The following is a 20477-nucleotide window of genomic DNA, read 5'->3' as shown; positions in this document are numbered from 1 at the left end:
GTTGACAGACCGTCCTTGTAAATCAGATGCCACTCATCAGCCCATCAAGGAAAGTTACCATCAAGGAAAGACGACAGCTGATGTGTTTTCCTTGGTGGTCTGCTTCCCGGTGCCCTAGTCCAACCCCCAGAGAAGGGGACGTTCATTGTCCATCATGGAAAACCTTCATGGTTTAGTTGGCAGTGTTGATATGTCTGCCAACCAAAGATTATGGACGTCTATTCGATGGAAAAGCCACAAATCCAAAGTGGTGTGTATAACCCTTTACGCTTCTCAAGTTCTACATCCATGCATGAATTCAATACATAATCATTTCTAGCATAACATGTTATGCGTGGGAAGATGGGTCTGCCAACTCTTGGGTTCCAGGGTGCCACCGAGCCCCACTTTTTGAAAGTGTCATCACGGACATACCCATTAGTAAGGCGAGGCCATGCCAAGAAAGGATAAGGGTGAACAGTGTGAGCGACACTTCTACGGAGCTGTCTGACAAGGTCACTTTCCCCAGGGTGTCATCATCAACACACGAAGGTCATGTCCTAAGCAAGAATAGGACTCTTCAGAAACCCACTGGTGGGCACGGATCCAGTTGTCTGGCCTACGGCCCGCTGGCCATGGCTGACGGGCCAACACACACACCTAACATCGCCAGCCCACACCTGTCCAAACATCCGCTTGCACCATGCTGGTGACACTCTCAGCTTGTTTATTGAGCTGCTGTGGGGCTCGAAAGTCACCACACTTTCAGAAATCTCATGGTCATAGCTGAGCTATGGCCTTAAAAAAAAAAAAAAAAAACTATAATAATTTCTTATAGCTTGATTCTGTTTTCTACGACTGTGCTCAACTTCTTATGACAATTTTTTCCCCATATACACATCTCAGATTTGAAGGGTGTACAGAGAGAGGATGTTCGATTGGATTATTGTCACTGTTTTGCCATATTGGCTTTACTCATCCATCCATAAAGTTGACTATGGTTTTATGGCGTCCTTCATGGGACAGACCCTGGCAGCTCAGCCCACAGCGGCTGGGCACCAGAACGCTTACCGAGCGAGATGAAGAGAGGCCAAGTAAAGCCAGTGAGTCTGGGGGTACTTTAGTTGGCTCAGCATCGATAATGTGGCCCCAAGTGTCCAATGCCAGGCTTCCCCTGAACGACTTGTATTTTTCAAGCCTCATGGGGTGGAGATTCCTTATCTTGGCATGACTCTAAACTACAGCAAGGCTACATCTCGGCTCGTGTATGTGACAGCATCGAAATACTTTCTGGCATTAGCTCTGACCTTGAACCTCTCACGTCCTTTTACCTGTGAGCAAGGGAGTCTTTTGTGAAACCCAACCTGTTCTTGGAGTGATGGGTGGAGAATTGGGCAGGCATGTGCTTTGAACAACAGTGAGTGCCTATGACTCGTATATTCTCCCTGAGCTTCATTTGTAGGAACTGCTTGGAGAAACAATAGAAATACAGAACTCTGTGACAACCCCCAGCCAAGACAAAAGAAGCTTAGTTCTGGATCAGCTCTAGCACTCCTTCCTTTCCCCACCTCCCTGTGCTCTATCTAGGAGGGTGAACTAGGGACGAGGCACCCAACCTTTTTTAAAGAAGGCTGCTAGCCATTGGTTAAATAGTAGTTCCCCCAAAACATCCTACTCCCAGAAAGTCATAAACTAACCTTGTTTTGGAAGAGAACAGTTGCAGGTGTAATTGGTAAAGTTAAGGTGTGCTTATATGAGAGAAGAGTGGACCCCTAACCCAATATGGCCGATGTCCTTATAAGAAGGTGCTTAGACGGACGCTTGGGAAGGAAGGTGAAGTCACAAAGGGACCACTCCAGGTGACCGTGGAGACAGAGCCTAGTGTGATGCAATTCTAGGAACACCCAGGATTGCTGGCAACCAAACGCATATATAGGCTACATATCTTCCTCCATTTTTTTTTTTACCTTCACAGTTTTCATTGAGGTTGCTATTTATAAGAAATACTTTGCATAGCTCTTCATTTCCAATTCTGTGTTACACTTACGATTACGTTGAGGCCATTCATAGTTCCTTCCCCTGGATAAACCTCCAGAACTCATTGCACAGCTCATGGAAACCATGAATCCAGCAAACATGTAGGGAGACCCCTCCCACCTCTGTCTGCTGCTATACAAGGTCTGACAGATAAGTTCGGGAACTTGTTGCAACGCTGTTGCTAACCTTTTTTGATATCAGAGGGATTATTCGTTATGAATGTGTCCCAACTGGACAAACAGTTAACCAAACTTACTATTTGGAAGTGCTGAAAAGGCTGCGTGAAAAAGTTAGACGACCTGAACTTTTCGCCAACAATTCATGGTTCTTGCATCACGACAAGGCACCAGCTCACACAGCACTGTCTGTCATGGAGTTTTTAGCCAGTAAACAAATAACCGTATTGGAACACCCTCCCTACTCACCTGATCTGGCCCCCAGTGACTTCTTTCTTTACCTGAAGATAAAGGAAATATTGAAAGGAAGACATTTGGATGACATTCAGGACATCAAGGGTAATATGACGACAGCTCTGAGGGTCATTCCAGAAAGAGTTCCAAAATTGCTTTGAAGGGTGGACTAGGCACTGGCATCGGTGCATAGCTTCCCAAGGGGAGTCCTTCGAAGGTGACCATAGTGATATTCAGCAATGAGGTAGCACTTTTTCTAGGATGAGTTCGCGAACGTAATTGTCAGACCTCGTACACAGTGTTGCACAGTAGACATGCAAAGGTGTGGCCTCCACTGGGAGAAGCACACTGTAAGCTTAGGGAGACATGAAAATGCTCCCAAAACTAAGACGCAGGGAGGCAAAGCACTCAGCCAAGGTTGCCCAAGTTATTACACAGGTAAAGGTTCACAGAACAAGAATTGACACCCCTCTGTGCCTGATTCCACAGTTTTTGCTCCTTATAGCACCTGGCACCGGGTTCTGGGCATGTTAACTGTACCACCATCACAGTTTTGCAAATGGAGACGTTTGCGTTGTGCACCATATGCATGGAAATAATCAAATGTTTCCAATAGCCTTCCCTGTGAAATAACCAATTCACCAACCCTTTGAAAATTTTAATACCCTTAGTATAAATTAGAGTAGTAATGACTCTCCCATCCAGAGCAAGCCAGAAAGGGGCCCCCATAACAAAATGAAATTTGCTGGCACAATTGAAAGCTGTCCTCATGGCAAGTAAGATGATTCTGTGCTTGTAATTCTTCTCCCTCATTGGACCAACATTATCATGGTTAGGTGATTTTAGGAATTTGTTCTGTGTCATAAATTCACACTCGGCCGTATTTCAGCCATAAAGGCTGCTTTATCGTTGGGCGCAAGTACTAAAAATCCTAGCATTTTCAATAGTGGATTTGAAATGAGCCCAGTCACCCAGCCACAGGGCAGGTTCTCCACTATGTGCAGTGGAGGAAACCCTGTATTGTCTTTGTCCCTTTCTCCTTTGCCATTGGCAATTAAAAATGTGCTTGTGCACGAAAGGGCCCCTGTGAATTACAGAGGCACCTGTCTGATGCGGTGTGATAATTCCAGATGTCCTTCATGGATGCAGTGACATCTTCGCACTCACCCCAGTGCAATCCCCAGTGTTTCCACAATCCTCGGGAACACACACTCTCAACGTATGCTAACTATCGGCACACACCCACAGTTTCTTATCAGAAGCCCTTGGAGCCAGATGGGGTGTGGCATTCAGAGTCATGCATATTTTAAAAAGATGATATGTGCCTTTGCCTTATCTCCTAGGATGCACTCAGCAGGTGGGGGTAACACGCAGTAATCAAACACATGAATATTCCTGCAGAAAAATGCACAACTATTCCTCTCAGTGGGATGCATGAAGACCTCAAGTGCTATAATTAGTGTAGAGTGTATTTATATAGTAATATGCTGGCCAATTGTATGACGGGGTCCATCATTACACGGAGTACTTCTTGTTTCTAAATAGCCAATTCAAAATAAATGAAAGCCATGTATATGTGTTCTGTCACATATGTGCATGATCTCTGCGTGCTTGAATGACTTTGAGAAAAGGGTTTATCAGGGAGCCCCCATAGCTCCTCCATCCTGTAGTAGTTGGCCGTGTGATGACGGTCGAACAACACAATTCTCCAAGGACATATGTGAAAACTGACCTTCGTTCCTTGTTCTCTCACTTGTCAACCCAGACTTCTTTCTGAGCAGTCTCTCTCGAACTGAGCAAACGGCCATAATCTTGTTCGTGAAGGCAACGATTAACAGGTCACACATTTTAACCACATGTAGGTCAGGGCTTTGGCAAACATTTTCTGTATAGGTCCACACGGTTCACATTGGTGGCTTCGCGGATTGTGTGACCAGCTCTGGGATTGGAGATCAAAAGTAGCCACAGACCATAAAGAAATGGAAGGGCATGGCTGTGTTCCAGTAACACTTTAGTGACCAAAACAGATGGTGGGCGGGGCCAGGCCCCCCAGGTCAGAGTTTGCCAATCTCTGTTCTATGGGATTTTTTTTCACTCTTGTTGACAAGTTCATTAATATTAGCATCAAGCTTATCAGTAGGTAGCAAACATACAGTGGAAGATGATGAGTATTTGCTCTTTATGGAACACACAATTCCTTGATCAAAGGCTGTATGATCGCTTACTCAGGAACAAAGAAACACTCAAAGCATTGCATTTCACAAAAGGTGTGTGAGAGGGTACACCAGAAACTACTATTTTGTGGTTTTCTTCTAGCCCAGCTTGTTTGCTATTGGTAGCCTCGTTTTGAACGACTCAGAAATAATTTCTTCAGACAACTCCTCGTATTTGCATGATGGTAAATAGGTACATTGAGTTCACCATCTTGGTTGTTGGTTTTTCCAATCACTGACCACACTGTATTGCCTCTGCCCAAAGCGTGGACACCCCCAAGGACCGTCAGCCTGAGCCTGAAGGCCTCTCTCCCATTGCCTCTTATGGTATCTCTAGGATCTTAGCATGGCGGCAAGGTGGGGTTGTCTGCTCAGCATTTGTATGTATGTATATTCAGGACTGAAGTTTTATCAGCTGCGGTCTTATGTTGAATATCAGGAAATAGATTTGGGGACAAGGTCTGTGTTCAGGAGGGTTTTGGGGTGGGTGAATTCTTGGGATCAACATTTGTGGGGGGTCAGGAAAGAAGGATAAGGGGCAGGGAGAAGTTGATCTATGATATTGTCCAAACAAAGACCTCAGCCATTTCAGAGGGCGCTCAGCAGCTGAAATGGGCTCTCAGCAGTGTCCCACTTCAAGGCAAGGAGGGCATACGTTTGGGGACCAGGTGTTGTCTTTGGGCTACCACAAGTGTAGATGACATCACTTGGCTTTTTTTGGCTGAGGGCAATTGCCAAAGACAGACTTAGCTCTAAGTTTGGTCAGCCGTCAGCACAACAGTCATTTGGGGTGTGGGAATGGGGACCTCAGTACACACTGGACATGTGGGCTCACCCTACACTATCCACCAATGATGTTCCCTCTGCAAATTCATCAACACCACACCCTGCTTCTTCATGGTGTGGTGTTCTGCTTCTTCACGTTCAGAAGACACTTTCCCCCCTGGATTTCCTTTTAGCTTCTTAAATTCTTTGAATGTACTGCATACTCAGATTTGCCTTTTGTGGTTCCTTCTGCATGGAACATTCTACAAGGTCTCCTGAGTCAGCAGACTGACTGACTCATTCCAATTTACCTGGACTCTACCAGTTTGAAAACTGGAACCTCTTAATACCAGGTATACTGGGACAGAGGGTCACTCTGTGGGAAACCAGATTCTGGTAACTTGCCTTTCCTGTTTCTTTACCATCATCCTATACCATCTGCTTGACGTAAGAGTCGTCCCGAGCACACCACAATTGGGCTTGTTTTAATAACCACGCTTCTGGGCTACTCTAATGACAGATGCTTTCTCTTCTTCTCATGGTTACTCCTGAGGTATTTTGAACTCCTTTAAACATTTTCCTGGTGCACTTAAGCCTAATGTCACAACAAACTAACACAACACAGTTGACGCTTGAACAATGTGGGTTTGAACCGTGTGGGACCACTTATACATGGATGTTTTTTCCAATAAGTACGTACAGTACTGTAAATGTATTTCATCTTCCTTATGATTTTCTCAATAACATTTCTTTTCCTCTAGCTTACTTTCCTGTAAGGCTAGTATAAAATACATATAACATACAAAATATGTGTGCATCAAATTTGTTACTGGGAAGCCTCTGGTCAACAGTAGGCTATTGGTTGTGACGTTTTAGGGGAGGCAAAAGTTATACGTGGATTTTCGTCTGCACAGGGCGTCAAGCACTCCTGACGCCTGTGTTGATTAAGGTTCCACTATACTAGTAGACAGCTGATGCTGGTGGGCTGAGACAAGGTCGGGGCTTCCACTCAGCTCAGGTTGGGTTTTGCTGTCCTGTAAAAAGTGAATTTTACAAAAATATGTTGGGTTCCCAGGGCTTCTTTGTGTCTCGGAGTCAAGGACAGGGAGGGTGGACTCTCATTCCATCCTTAGGTCGCTATTTTCAGCAATGTAATGGGTACCATTGGAGAGGGTATCAGAAGGATGGGAAAAAAATAGGCCAAGTACGTGACCGGTATATCGATTATACATAAACGGAGACCGAAAGGGGTAATGAAGCATGCTTATTATTTCTGAACTCACAAACTAGTCAAAATACACATCCCTAATAATAGAGCCAGCTTAATCTCTTGATCTTCTCCCATCTCAGTCTGTGATTCTAATTTGGATTATAAATTTTGTGTAAAAAGACTTATTTTCACACAGTTTATCATCGTAATAATGGATTCACCATTCACAGTTGGCTCTTTATAATGGGTTGAGCAAACTGGCAGTGACCCCACCCCTAGCCCTCAGTGTGTTTGTCTTTCTCTGTCATCACACCCACTTTCATGATAATTAGACTGATAGTCTAATGCACTGATTCCAAACCTTGGCTCTACTGCCATGTGACAGCAGCTCATTCTTTGGGGTGGGGGTCTCTGGGATGGATGCTTCTTTGTGGGGGCCGCTGTCCTGTGCATAGTAGGACATTTGGCAGCACCTCTGGGCTCTACCCACTGGATGTCGGTAGTACGCACCCCAACGGCTCTAGACCTTCCCAAATGACCCCTGTTACACAAAATCACCCCTGGCTGAGAACCCCACGAATATTATTTTGAAAAATGTCTTTTGAGCACCAGTTCCATGCTGATATCTGAAAGTGTATTTTCTGTAAATAAAAAGTGTGGGCCAGAGAAAGGGAAAGGATGAATTGGATCATTCGTGCTTCACAAGGGGATTCGACCCGTTGTTCAAATCCACATCCACAGGAGCAGAATCTTGCCTGATCAGGTCACGGTGAAGGGATAGAGAAGGTGACCCTTCCCGGAGGGTCTACTGTTCCCACAGTGGGAGGTAAAGGATTCACGTTGGCAGCACACCATTGCATTCCATCAGGAATCGAACATGAAAAGCTATGCCGGAAGATTGATTACAGTTTCAAATGCCATCTCTGGGGGGAAAATAACATTTCTGGGACACTGATTGACCCTAAGAAATTGTTGCTGGAAGCATAAATTCAATAAGCAAGCTCTATGTTTATAGGAATCTATACAACAGTCATTTTTCTCCTACATGGTGTTTTCTTGTGATTCTTGTCTACTGAGTGGGATTATTCTTCACATTTTCAAAGTATAAACAGTAGATTTACACATTAGTACATTGTTTCAAGGCATATGCTAGTTTTTGTCTACATGTCAGTGACTAAAAACGATCTGTATTCTTCTATAGGTTCAAAGCTACTTTTCGGTTTTTTTCTGAGCTCGTTTTCAATTTGTGTGTAGGGCTGCATAACAGAGCATGAGAAACTTTCTGTAAAGGGCCAGATAGTAAACATGTTTAGTTTTTCAAGGCGAACCATCTGTTGAAACTACCCAAGTCTGACCCTGTTTCACAGAAGCCAGATAATCAGTAAACGCATGGATGTGGCCGGGTCCCAGTAAAGTTTGCTTACGGGTGACAAAATACAAACTCATGTTCTTTTCACATATTGCAAAATATTCTTTTTACAATCATTTAAAAATGTAAACAAACAAAGAAACAAACAATTCTTATTTGGCTACTAAAACAGATGGTGGGGGAAGGGCAGTTCTGGGGGATGGAGTTTATGTCCCCAGCTCTATTAAGAAAACATTTATGAAAAAACAAACAAACAAACAAACAAACAAAAAAACATTTATGGAGCGTTTGCTATGGGGGACAAATGGACCCTGCCCTCTTGATCTTCAGAGCCTGTGGGAAGGACAGATATAAAACACAAAGAAACCAAATAAATATATTATTGCAAATAGAGTTAACGGCTACCAAGGGGGGAAAAGGTACTATGATAGTCAACAATAGGGAAATAAGGCTTGATATTGGGTAATCAGATGGGGCTTCTCTGAGTTGGCTGCAGCTCCGCTGAGATCTGAGCATGACTAGGAGTTAGGCAGAGAGTGGAAAGAAGAAACACGCAGGAAGAGCAAGAAAGCTCATTTCATTTGAGTATTTCAGCATGTACTTATCCTAGCCCTTCTTCTTTTGAATGAATTCGTAGGGTGAGTTCGGTGTCCCTCAACCGTCTTTGCTGAGAGAAGGTCACCTTGCCGTACCAGCACATGGTGGTCTCCATAACTTAAGCTCTTTTGCGTACGATGCCCAAGACTGTCTCCAGATTCTTCTCAGTGTAAGTATCAGAAACGCCCGCATGGGTACCTTCTCTCTGGAAACACCACTGCCTAGTACCAGGCTGTTTGCCTCAGCCTGACCTACCAAGTTCAATAGCAGTATTTGGTAATCAGTACAGTGCAGTTTGGGGAGCTTCTAAAGGAATAACACGCATTTGGAGCTGTCCCAGTACATTTTTTGTTTGGAAAGGACTTACAAACTGAAGGTCACTTTCCGAAGGGGAGCCTCGATGAGGTCAAACACATTTTCCTAGAGAACAGCTGTGCTTCCCATGAGGGCAGTGCACTAATAAGCAAAATCACATGGCATGTAGGTGGGCAACTTGAGGACTGGAGAGGTGGAGATTTTAGCAATGGTTTTGCGCATAGCCTGGACCTTGGACGTGACTCTAGTTGAATCAACAAAGCCACCAAGCCATGGCAGAATGGGGAGGCCCTTGGTGTCCCTGTTGATTCCAATTGTTTTTCTGAGTCACCACCTGAGGGACAGAACAGGCGGACTTCCTATTGGAGGGGTTCCCCCACCCCCACCCTGGTGGAGGTGAGTGTGTGTGGTGTTGGGGAATCTCTGTTACAGAAGAGGCCACGTCTCTATGACACTCTGCCATTATGATGTCACAGTGGGCACTGTTTGGCATCAGATTATGTCCAGGTCCCCCTGTAGCAACAGACTCAGAGGAATGGGCACAGAGATGGTTTCAGAGATGACAGTGGTCATGTTGGGATAGAAAGGTTCCCGAAGGTGGAAGCATGTCGAGGTGTCAGAGAGACCCCGGCTGTGGATCGTAGCTGTCTACCCCGCGGGCCTCATGTCCTCAGGTAGCTGATTGACCTCTGCACCCAGGATGGTTGGGAAAGCAAAGGATGACCTTTGTTTGGGGACACACACGAATACCTGGATGATCCTGCTAGCCAACGTGATGGGAGCTGAAGCAAGGTTGCCGGGAGATTTCAGGATCTTCCAAGGCAGCTCTAGGCGGGGTCTTGCGTTACTGATAGTAGTTTTGCCCTCCCGGGGAATTTTGGCAACATCTGGAGGCACGTGGGGTTCCATGACTTTGGAGGGGTTTTGCTCCTGGCATCCAGTGGGTGGAGGCCAGGGCTGGTGCTTCCCATCCCTGGGCGCCTGGCACAGTCCCCACTATGAAGAGTCATCCGGCCTGATGGCAGTGACATCCAGGGGCAGGATCCCTGCTCTGTGCAACTATAGACTTTTCCTTAATCACCTCTTCCTAGACTATTCAGTGGCCTTTTACTTTGAAGGATCTGCAGTAGAGTGAGAGTTAAAGAGAACAAAAAGACAATGATCTTTTAGGATTTTTTTTTTTCCTATTTAAACCCCACAGCAGGGGGTTCTCCTTCTCTGGAGGCTTAAACCTTTGGTTTATATTGTAGTCACTCTTCATACTGAGCTGCTTACTGGATGCATTTCCTATTGTGATTTCTGCAAGTTGTTCTTTAAAAGGATTGCGTGTTCCTCTTCTGTTGCAGAAACAAACTTTTTCCAGGGGTTTAGGGAAGAATGTATTTCCTATCGTTCTTGTTAATGCAAGAGCTGGCTTTGATTTCTGATCCAGCTTTCAGAGCCGTAAGTGCCTGCTAAGTGGAGTTTTATTTTTATTCCTCTGGAAAACAACTGTACATTGTGCAGAGAGAAAGCTTTGTGTGCTTTATTTATATATTTACTTTGGGTCGTTTTAGTCCAGAGGGGAGATGGACAGTCTCTGGACCCGGCTAGAAAAACATGGACAGACTCGGTAACTCATGAAAAGTCTGAGGCTGAAAAGGCTCAGGATTAATTCATGGTGAACGAATACAGCTTTCATTATCCTTTCTTAACGCGCTCACGTGGAGTGGGGGGTCTTTCAGCGGGGACTACAATATCTGTTCCTAAATACCTAATGGCAACACCTATTATATCTTACCGATATCAAGCCATTCTTGGGATGTCCAGTGATGGTCTCGATTCAGAATGCAGGTTTGTCGATTCCAGCACAGTAAATACTTTCCCTCTCCCAAAGAGGATGAAGAGTTTGCAGATAATCAAGAAAATACTTTTATGTCATCTCTGCTATTTCTAATGTGTTCCCCTCCAAAAAAGCGTTTAGAGATACTCAAGTTTTCTTATGAAAGAAAAAAAGACAAAAAAGAGGACAGTTTGTTTTTATGAAATGTTATTTTGTTTGACCTGCCAGCAGTCAGTTACCTTATTCTTCAATATATACTAGGCTGGATGGTAATTTATTTTAACGCTTTGATGATGATGAAAAGGTTTTTCCAGGAGACTGGAGATCCTTCCTAAGGCTATTCACAGCAGCAAATGCCCATGATGATAAGCCCATTTGGGGGTCAAGGTAATCCCAACCAAAACACTGCTGGTGACTGTGTTGTTTCTTAGAGACAATGAATGAAAGAAGGTTCAGTAAGAGGTAAATTGAGCGATAAAATGGAGTGGTTTGGAATTTGTCCCCTTCAGCAAGTGATCAGGAGTGGGGTGCCTTGGTGTTGTGTACCTCCTGAGAGGAGGAAGGAGAAGGGCACCCACATGCCGGGGTGGTGCCCTGCCGCAAAGGCTGAAACTCAATTTGGTCAGAACGACATAAACAGACTCATCCACAACAGACCACATTATAGAAGACCATTGACCTGGATTCTTCCCCAAAAAGTCAGTGTCACAAAAATCAAAGACAGGTCCGAGAGGACTTTCCAGATTTGAAAAGACTGAGAAACATTGTAATAATACTGGAACTCTGAATGGATCCTGGATTAGAAAAAAGAACTAGGTGCTACGATTACCTGGGGACTGGTTAGGAGGTGGGTTGATTGAATCAACACAAGTGTTCACATTATGATTGTCCTTGTTTTAGGAGACCCCTGCTGAACTCTTCAGGGGCTGAAGTGTCATCATCTATGCAACTTACTATAAAACACCATCATGCCCAAATGCAAATACATCGCTTATCCTTTCTTAATCTTCTGATGGAAAAAAAAATATGTGTTTGTATGGATGTATGCACATGCATATGTTTACATACAGAGAGACAGAGAAGGAAAACACACACATATGACAAAACGTAACAGTTGGTAAACCTACGAGAAGGGGTACAGCTGTGTTCATTTTAGTTTTTCAACTATTTTGATTTTTTTAAAATTAAATTTATTAGAGTGACATTGGTTAGTAAGACTAGGTTTCAAGTGTACTATTTTGTAAGACATCATCTGTATATTGCCTTGTGTGCTCACCATCGATAGTCTAGTTTCCCTTCCATCACTGTATATTGGACCCCCTTGACCGTTTTCTACCTCCCCCAGACTCCTCCCCCTCTAATAACCACAATACTTTTTGTTGTCTATGCGATGAACTTTTTTCATTCATTCATTTGTTCCTTGAGTCTGTTTTCTATTAAACATATGAGTGAAGTTACATGGTTCTTGAGAGTTTGAAAATTTCCCCCAAAAGAGTTGGGAGAAAAAAATATGTATGAAATGTTATCCTATTTCTCCTCTTTAAGGAGATGTTTTGCTTCCATTGGTTTTGTTTTTAAAATTTCACACAAAACCACTTCCTAAGAGGCATGTGTTGTGTCGCCATCCTTTATCTCAATCCAGGGGTCCTGTGTTGGCTGTGATACTCCCCATAGTCTGGTCCCATTTGTGGTGGGTTGCCATATTGCGTGGTTGTGATTTCAACTTGGCTACGTTTCGTCCCTGTCACTGTGAAAGGTGATGATGAATGGCCTGTGTTTTGGTGAGGTGGTATTTATAAAGTAACAGTGGAGCTGGCCATCTTGCTGTCCCATGTAGCTTCTCCCTGGAGTATTGAGTGCATGGTAGATTATTGGCAACGGATGCATTCCTGCAGACCTTGGCAGTTCCTGCAGACCTTCCTGCATTCCCAACTCCTGCTTTCTTTTCCCTGAGACACGGTTCACAGGACAGTTTAACCGGCACTGAATACAATCGCGGGAGTTGTCTCTGGATGTTTACAAACAGTGATGTATTCCCTATTCCCATTCCCGTGTTTGTCTCTGCACGGTTGGTCCGAGCTGGGTTAACGCAGGTGCTCTGTGTATGTGGGTCTGTGCTTTAAAGCAGGACTCACACAGCCCGTTTTGTTTCTTGACAAGCATCGCCTGGCTAAAGAATTTAGAGCAATTATTTTGTTCTACAGTTTTAAAAAAATAGCATGTAAAAACACCTCAGGAATAAGACATTTCATTTAAGTGGAGAGATCTGCAGACTCACGCCAGGCAGGCACTTAAGACGTTGCAATCTTGGCCTCCGTTTTACTGGAAACACTTTGATTGTTAGACCCCATACGCAGTGCTTAACAACTGGTTCCTCTTGGAAACCCAAGTCCCCTTCCGGCCGCTACTGGAAGCCTCCTTGGACCTGGGAGGAATGGTCTGAGTTGATTCCACCCACTTTTAGCAGAGCAACGCTGAGTTTCATGTCTACTGGACTTTCTCTTGGCCAGAAGATTCTCTGATGAAAAGCAGTGGCAACTGCTGGTGTCTGTGCCTGCCCTGTTTTGTAACCGAAGACAACACTGAGGCTGTAAGATGTCCAGTTGTTGACGTAAGGCAGAGGTGGCTCTGTCCCCGGCCACAGTGGGTCTTAGCCACTGTTGCTTTAGCGTCATTACTGTGTCACTGCAGTGATTCACAGCGACAAAGAGACACTTGGGTTACCTTGGAAGGCATGCCATTGAAATTCAAAGCTCGCTACTGTGGAAACACCTGAAGCTTCATTGCCTCTGCATCTCAGCTGTCTGTTGTCTCCCCATCTGTACCCGGCACACCTGGGCTGAGCTGTGTTCCTCTCTCACGTGTCGACCACACGGGCCTTTGAAGCTTCTGTCTGCATCCATCAAGACCTCTGCGACCCTCTGCAGCCAGGCGCTCGTCAGTCACTGGCCCTGATAGCGTCTCCGTGACTCCCCACTGGAGAGAAGATGGAATTATGGATCCAGGGCTGGGAAGTTCCCCAGGGTTAGGCCTCCGCCAACCTTCCCATCCCCCAGACCCCCCTGCTGGCTCCCCGCTTGGGGCATGTCCTCGTCTTAAGAGATCTCTCCTACCAGCCAGCTTTTCTTCCCCCCTTGGGGCCTCTGCCCAGCTCAGCTTGTTCTTGCACTTGACCTCCAGCTAGGTGATAGCTGCCTGCTTCGTGCTCCACATGCATGTCCCGTTGGCAGTTTCACACCATCCCCGATGTGACCTTTGTCTGCTGTTGATGACCTGAATCTTACCTGTCCAAGCTCTATGAGTGCAGGAACCATGCAACCCTCCCCACTGTGTTTGAAGAACACCGAGTGCCTTACGTTTCTTAAATAACCGTGGAATACGGAATTTTATAAAACGGTGCCCATGTTGTATGAATATTGATAGTGAGTGATAGTCCCCGGATTTCAGTCAAAGAAACCAAATCTCCTTTCTGATCTGGTTTTGCCTCTTAGACTCCGATGTAAAGAACGGTCTTGAACCCTATCTGGCATTTCTCAATTTTCCTCTTTGCCAAATGTGGTGAAGCCTAAAACTTGTGTAAGGTTATCTCCAGTTAATCAACCTAGGATTCTGGACAGGGGCAAAAAGCACCAGCTTCCTGGCAGAAGCTAGGACCTTTTTTTTTTCTTTATAGACTGAAACAAAATTTTCTATAAAGAAAAGAAAATTTCTTTATATAAGAAATTTTATAAATGTATAAAAGAAAATTTTGTTTCAGTCTATAAAGAAAATGACTTGAAAACAACACGTTGACTTGGAGCTAAGCTGTACCGTCCACAACTAGATTGAAAAAAAAAAAAACAATGACTGGACGTGGAGCTGATGGATCCTGGAAAAACACACTGTTCCCCAGTATTCCCCAATCAAAATTTAAAAACATAAATGTTTTTCAACTAAGGGATGTGACTTTTCATTTATCTTTCACTGTGTCCTTCTCTCTGGCTGGTAATCGCCAATGAAGTGTTCCTTGCAGTTCCTGAGTTTATACAGCACGGTACAGGTTCTGATTATGATGATTTTTTTTCCCCTATAGGAATCCCTTATTAAAACCTTCATTGCAGGAGTGATTTCTCTGGAAAGATAGTCTACGATATAATTTCAAGTATAAAATAAATCTTCGTTGAAGTCAGTGAGGAAATGACCCATACCGTAGAGGAGGTTCAAATTCTTCGTCATGTTTCTGCATGAAATATTGGAAGACAGGAATAAAAATGTCTGTAATTAGATTGATTTTATAGTGTAGGGGCACAGCCTTCTAATTTGAGAGTGATAATCAGTTGGTAATCTGTTTTAACCGACGCTACAATACTATTTGGTAGCTCTAGTTTTATTAAAGTCAACTCTGATTTTGGTGACATAATGGAAATTTACCATTTGACGTCCTGTTATCCCAATCCCCTGCTTCCATCCATTAAACCGTAGGTGTTGTTTTCTGAATTCTACATTTTTATCTCCGTACTTTAGTCTCCAGGAGTCCGTAGATGTTTGCAGTTTGTCTTTGGAGCCTGAAGCAATTTGTTGAGTGCGTTTAGTTGTACAGTAATATTTTATACCAGACGAATGGGAGCCAGCTGGTTTGAGTTATCTGCCAAGTTTCTTTTTTTATTAATTGGAGGTGGACAAAACAATGTAATAGACAATCACACCCCTCACAAGGTGATAACCCCCTCCCCCAATCTACTACCCCTCTGATATCGTATATAGTTGTTACAGTTCCACTGACTATATTCCCTGTGCCGTGCTCCACATCCTGTGACCACACATATATTAAATTATAGTTGACATTCAGTATTATTCAGCTTCAGCTTCAGGTGTACAGCGCAGTGGTCAGACATCTACACAGTCTGTGAAGTGGTCTCCCTACTTCTGAAGGCAAGTGCCCATCAGATACCCTACACAATCCTTACAGTGTTATTGATTATATTCCCCAAACTGCATTTCATATCCCTGTGGCAATCTTGTGGTGACCAATTGTGCTTTCTAATCCCCTCACTTTCCCCCTTATACTCACCCTCCTCTCATCTAGCAATCCTCAGTTTTGTTTCCCCTATGTCTCAGAGTCTATTTCTGTTTAGTTTATTCATTTATTCTGTTCTTTAGATTCCACACATAAGTGAGATCTATCTGTCAAGTTTTTTTATTTCAAGGTACTAATGTTTGGGGTGGTGCAGAGGTTGACCACGTTCACAGCTAATGTATATTTACAACAACGAGTCACCTGCCATGTCCTCCTTAGTTACTCGTGTTCTTTGCTTTGTAAAATAAGCATCAGACATGTTACTCTGAGAGAAAAAAAAATACTGAGTCCAGAGGGGAAGGATGATCTTTTATCATATCCATACTTGTTTTCAAATGCATCCTTCTCAATCATGACCCACCTGTGAGTTGGTGGTGCATTGGGGGTGGGGCAGGGGTTCCACGTGGTTTTAGGGACCTGTGCAGGACGTTGGGTGCATTTGCCCTGGAACATGGATTTAGATGCTACCTGGCCCACTATGAGAGTTTCACGGACCCCTCTGCGATATATAATGTAACACAGTGCACATGAGCTCCTCCCAGCTGCAGGCTTGCAGTGTTTCTGAATCAGGCAACCCCTCAAATGCTGATCACCAGAGTTACGACATTACCATCCTCCTTTCGAACCCATCGTGCTCTCAATTTGGAATAATCACACCATCTACCTACAGTGTGTCTCTCTCTCTCTCTTTGCGTCAGATACTTTGGTGGTTATTTATTTATTTATTTTTTTCCCAGCGAAATGTACCAAAAATGAGGCAGTGATCAGTCGAGCTTGTTACCTGTTGGGGAAGACGGGAAAGGTAGGCCAGGTACACGATGTTTGAGCTATGCTGTGCCTGCGGCTGTGTTTTCCTGGGCCTCACATTTCTAACCCGAGCTTCCTTCCACGAGGAATTGTTCATTCAGTTCTGTGCAATAAGGATTTGTGATATATTTGCCGTGTGCTCGTGCTTAAAGAATAAGGACTTCAAAAGCTTTCTCTAAAAAGGAAGTCTTATTTATTTATTTTTTTCTGATTATGCGACTAGGGCCAGCTGCACAGAATCAGATAGAACATCATTATTTTAAAATCAGAGCTCATTGAATTGAAATTGTCTCAATTAGGATCTCTTCATGCCAACGGGAAGCCCAGGTTCGTATTCTTTTTACTCCCATTAGTACAAATTATCACTCTGTCTCCATTGGCAAGAAGACACGATGATTGGTTTGTGCTTTGCAGTCTTTTTTCTGATTGGAAAAATAAGTAGAACATTTAATAAGTATAAGAATGTATAAAGAATCATATAAAACCATTGGTAGACCCACTCTCCCAAAACGCACGACGAATAAAATGATATCATCTTTCTTTCCAGTTATGTACATACATGTCTGTATACACACCACAGGAAACATAAATACCGATATATTAATATGAATGTTTTTTGTTTTTTTTAATTTGCAATCGACAATTCAAGTTGTCCCATTTCAGCCCTGCTCTCCGTTCCAGCTGGGTGATGTTACTAATTGTCAGTCATGCTAGACCTACAAGAGTAGTGATTCAAATGTTTTATCCTAATACCTTGATAGAAATATCTTGTCCCATTTATCAATAGCTGAAGGTTATTTTCATTACAAACAAACAGAAAACTATAGAAGTCAAGAGCGTTACATACCATGTTTCCCCGAAAATAAGACCTCACCGAAAAATAAGCCCTAGCATGATTTTTCAGGAGGACATCCCCTGAACATAAGTCCTAATGTGTATTTTGGAGCAAACCTTAATATAAGACCTGGTCTTATTTTGGGGGAAACACGGTAGTAGGCATGGGTGTCCTGTATTGAATAAAAAATAAATCCTAAGCTGAAAGAAGAGCTCACCAAAGTTACTCTGCAAAACTTGGTTGTGAGTTTTCTCATTTGTTGTGTCATACAGACTCAGGGATGATCCGAGAAAATAACTCATTCGTTTAGGTTTGGGAGGAAAATTGGTATTCTTTTCCTGTAATGCATTTTGATTGCTTAAAACTTGTATTAAAAATTACACCCATTCCCTCATGTTAAGGAAACACAATTTTAGGAACTGCTGATTGATTTTTCAGCATTACTCAGGAGTTGCATTTTTTACTCAGAAAATAACAACAAGCTCGTTGCCCTGAAATCACCCTTGGTATTTGACACATGAATTTTGTTGGCATTGTGTTCAGGTGTTTCCATGATATGTGCAAACTATACGGATGACAGCAGTCCTGGGAAGTGGTGGTTTGGAGACTGTTAGTTACCTTTTAATAGTTCGGTCAAAAAAATCATCTCTTCTGAACACTTTTAGGCAGGGGAAGGACTGAATTTAGTTTTCCCTCTGGATTGCATTCATAAATGTTAATTTCAAAAAAAAAATTTTTTTTTTTCTCCTAAACGATGTCAGGGAAAAGGTCTCGTAGGTAATGATGAAATAACCAAACTCCAATATGAAAATTTCACCATTTAGGACAGATGGGTCAGTGGACAAAGTAATATTGAGCGTTCAAAGCACTTTAGTGTTTGTAATCCAAATTGGAATTTCACTAAAAGAAGGGTCATTATGTACAAATGAACTTGTACGTCGACCTGCTTGTATTTTTGTCCACTCATTCATAATTATAACCCCGTCAGGAATCTAACAAGTAACCGAAAAATTATACTCTAACTCAGTGGAAAGAATCGTTTACTAGGTAATGTATGGCAGGTCCAAGATTACACATATGTATTACAAAACATGACCTGTCCACAGATGAATGCATGACAAATATTTTCTCAGTTCCCCTGAGCCCTAGGTGTTGAGGCGATTAGAGAGGGTAGGAGGCTGGCAGAAGAAGAATGGTTTCCTGGCCCCTTAGAATTCCTAGGACAGTGGGAAAATAGGACCAGCTATTGACCTGGACCCAATCCAGTGTGATCTGCTCACTTCTATCTCATAGTAAAACCTGACACTTGTTTCACGAGCAGTGAGGTGGAGATCAGCGTTTGCTGATCTTCTTACTATACAGCATAAATGTGCATGAATGAAACGTGATCCCTCGGCTGTCTATCTCCATAAGATATTGAGATTTTCTTACTCTTTGTTACTTTGTATTTTGTTTTGTTTTTTAAATGCGTTTTTCTTTTTCTTGTGGTCATAACAGTAAGACCTCTTAATTAAAAAAAAAAATCCAAAAATCAGAAATGCACACACACACAATTACATACCAGAATCGCACCACCCATACTAACCACTGTAATTGTGTGTGTGTGTGTGATTCTAGAATTTCCTAGGAATCATATATAGAAATGACAGCTTACTATTTGTCCCATGGCGTAATTTCTGTTTTTTTTAAATGTTACTTTGAAGTAATTATAAAGTCACAGGTAGATACAAATGATAGTACAGAGAGGTCTCTTATACCCATCGCAATGATAAACACCTGTTTGTTTCCAACAGACATACTTGCTATCTTCTTCCAGACCTGGATACTCCTGAGGAACTAAAATAACTGCTGTCTGCACCTCCTTCCTTCCGCCCTCCCTAACTTCCTATCTTCTTTCTTTCCCAATTTCCTCCCTTCTTCCTACCTTATATTCGTCCCTTCCTTCTTGTATTCATTTCATAGGGCTCCTCTAACAAATGACCACACACTCGGTGGTTTACACCAACATAAATTCCTCATCTTACGGTTCTGGCAGTCAGAGGCCAAAGTGCATTTCACGGGGCTAAAAACCAAGATGTCGGCGGAGTTGGTCCCCCTGGGGACTCTCAGGAGAGTCTGTCCCCTGACTTTTCCAGCTTCTAGAGTCACCCACACTCCTTGGCTCCCGGTCCCTTCCTCCATCTTTGAGGCCCGCAGAAGTAGTATTTTCCACTGTCTCCTCATCTCCTTTGTAATGAGAACCTTTGTGGTGACACTGGGTCCATCTGACAAGCCAGGAACTTGTCCCTCTTGCGCCTTCAGATATTCACAGGATCTGAGGACTAGGTCGTGGACATTTTGGGGGCCCATTGTTCAGCCCACCCAGCTTCCCTTTGTCCTTTGTGCTCTGAGGTCGGTCCATCCAGACAGTACATCTAGGACCTTTATTAAACACTGGGGATCATGCTAAGCCTTGCGTCGTGTGTCATATAGAGGTTGGCTCAGTACATACTTATTGATGGAATGGAAAAATGAATGAGGTGCAGAGATGATCACTGCGGAATTTTGTTTTCATCCGTGAGATACGAAAACTCAGAGTTATAATCCAGAATCCCTAGTCCAAGCTCTCTCTAGCTTTGGCCAGGAAAGTATCTGGTTTAACATCGAAACCCACTGTATTCATTTCCTGTGGTTTCCTAACAGACAGTGACTTCAAACAACACCACACCTTACCTCGCAGTCTCTGCGGGTCAGGAGTCCAGGCAGAGGTACTTGACTGCTCTGCTCAGGGCTCCCAGCCCGACTTCTCAGAGGGCTCAGTTCCTTTGAAGGGAGTTGCCTGATTAGGTCAGGCCCACCCAAGGCAATCCCTCCCTTTAGAACTGAGTCACTTAACAGATGAATCACCTGATTGCAGGAATCACATCCGTCCTACTCATGGGCCTTAACCTTTCCAGGGAACCTCCCCATAAAAGGGAGGGCGGTATCCTCGCGTAGCACACTCGGGGGCAGAAGTATCGGTGTCTGTCTTAACATTCTGTCTTTCACATTTTTCTGGCTTCTGCCAGTTGGACCTTGTCCCC

General features: G+C 43.6%; 1 protein-coding gene across 3 annotated transcripts in view; it reads left to right on the top strand.

Moving 5' to 3' along the window:
* Positions 1 to 20477, top strand: part of STS (steroid sulfatase) — a 141874-nt gene that overhangs the window by 27581 nt on the left and 93816 nt on the right. For 2 of the 3 annotated variants that reach the window (XM_081041989.1, XM_081041991.1), the window contains exon 2: positions 8621 to 8749. The exons of the other annotated variant lie outside the window; for it this stretch is intronic. In XM_081041989.1, coding sequence (XP_080898115.1) covers positions 8718 to 8749 — 32 coding nt within the window. In that variant the 5' untranslated portion in view covers positions 8621 to 8717. The remainder of the gene's footprint in view (positions 1 to 8620; positions 8750 to 20477) is intronic. 3 annotated transcript variants of the gene reach the window in all.

This window comes from Rhinolophus hipposideros (assembly GCF_964194185.1).
Source record: "Rhinolophus hipposideros genome assembly, chromosome: X".
Lineage (NCBI taxonomy): Eukaryota > Metazoa > Chordata > Mammalia > Chiroptera > Rhinolophidae > Rhinolophus > Rhinolophus hipposideros.
This window is presented reverse-complemented; position numbering and strand designations above follow the sequence as displayed.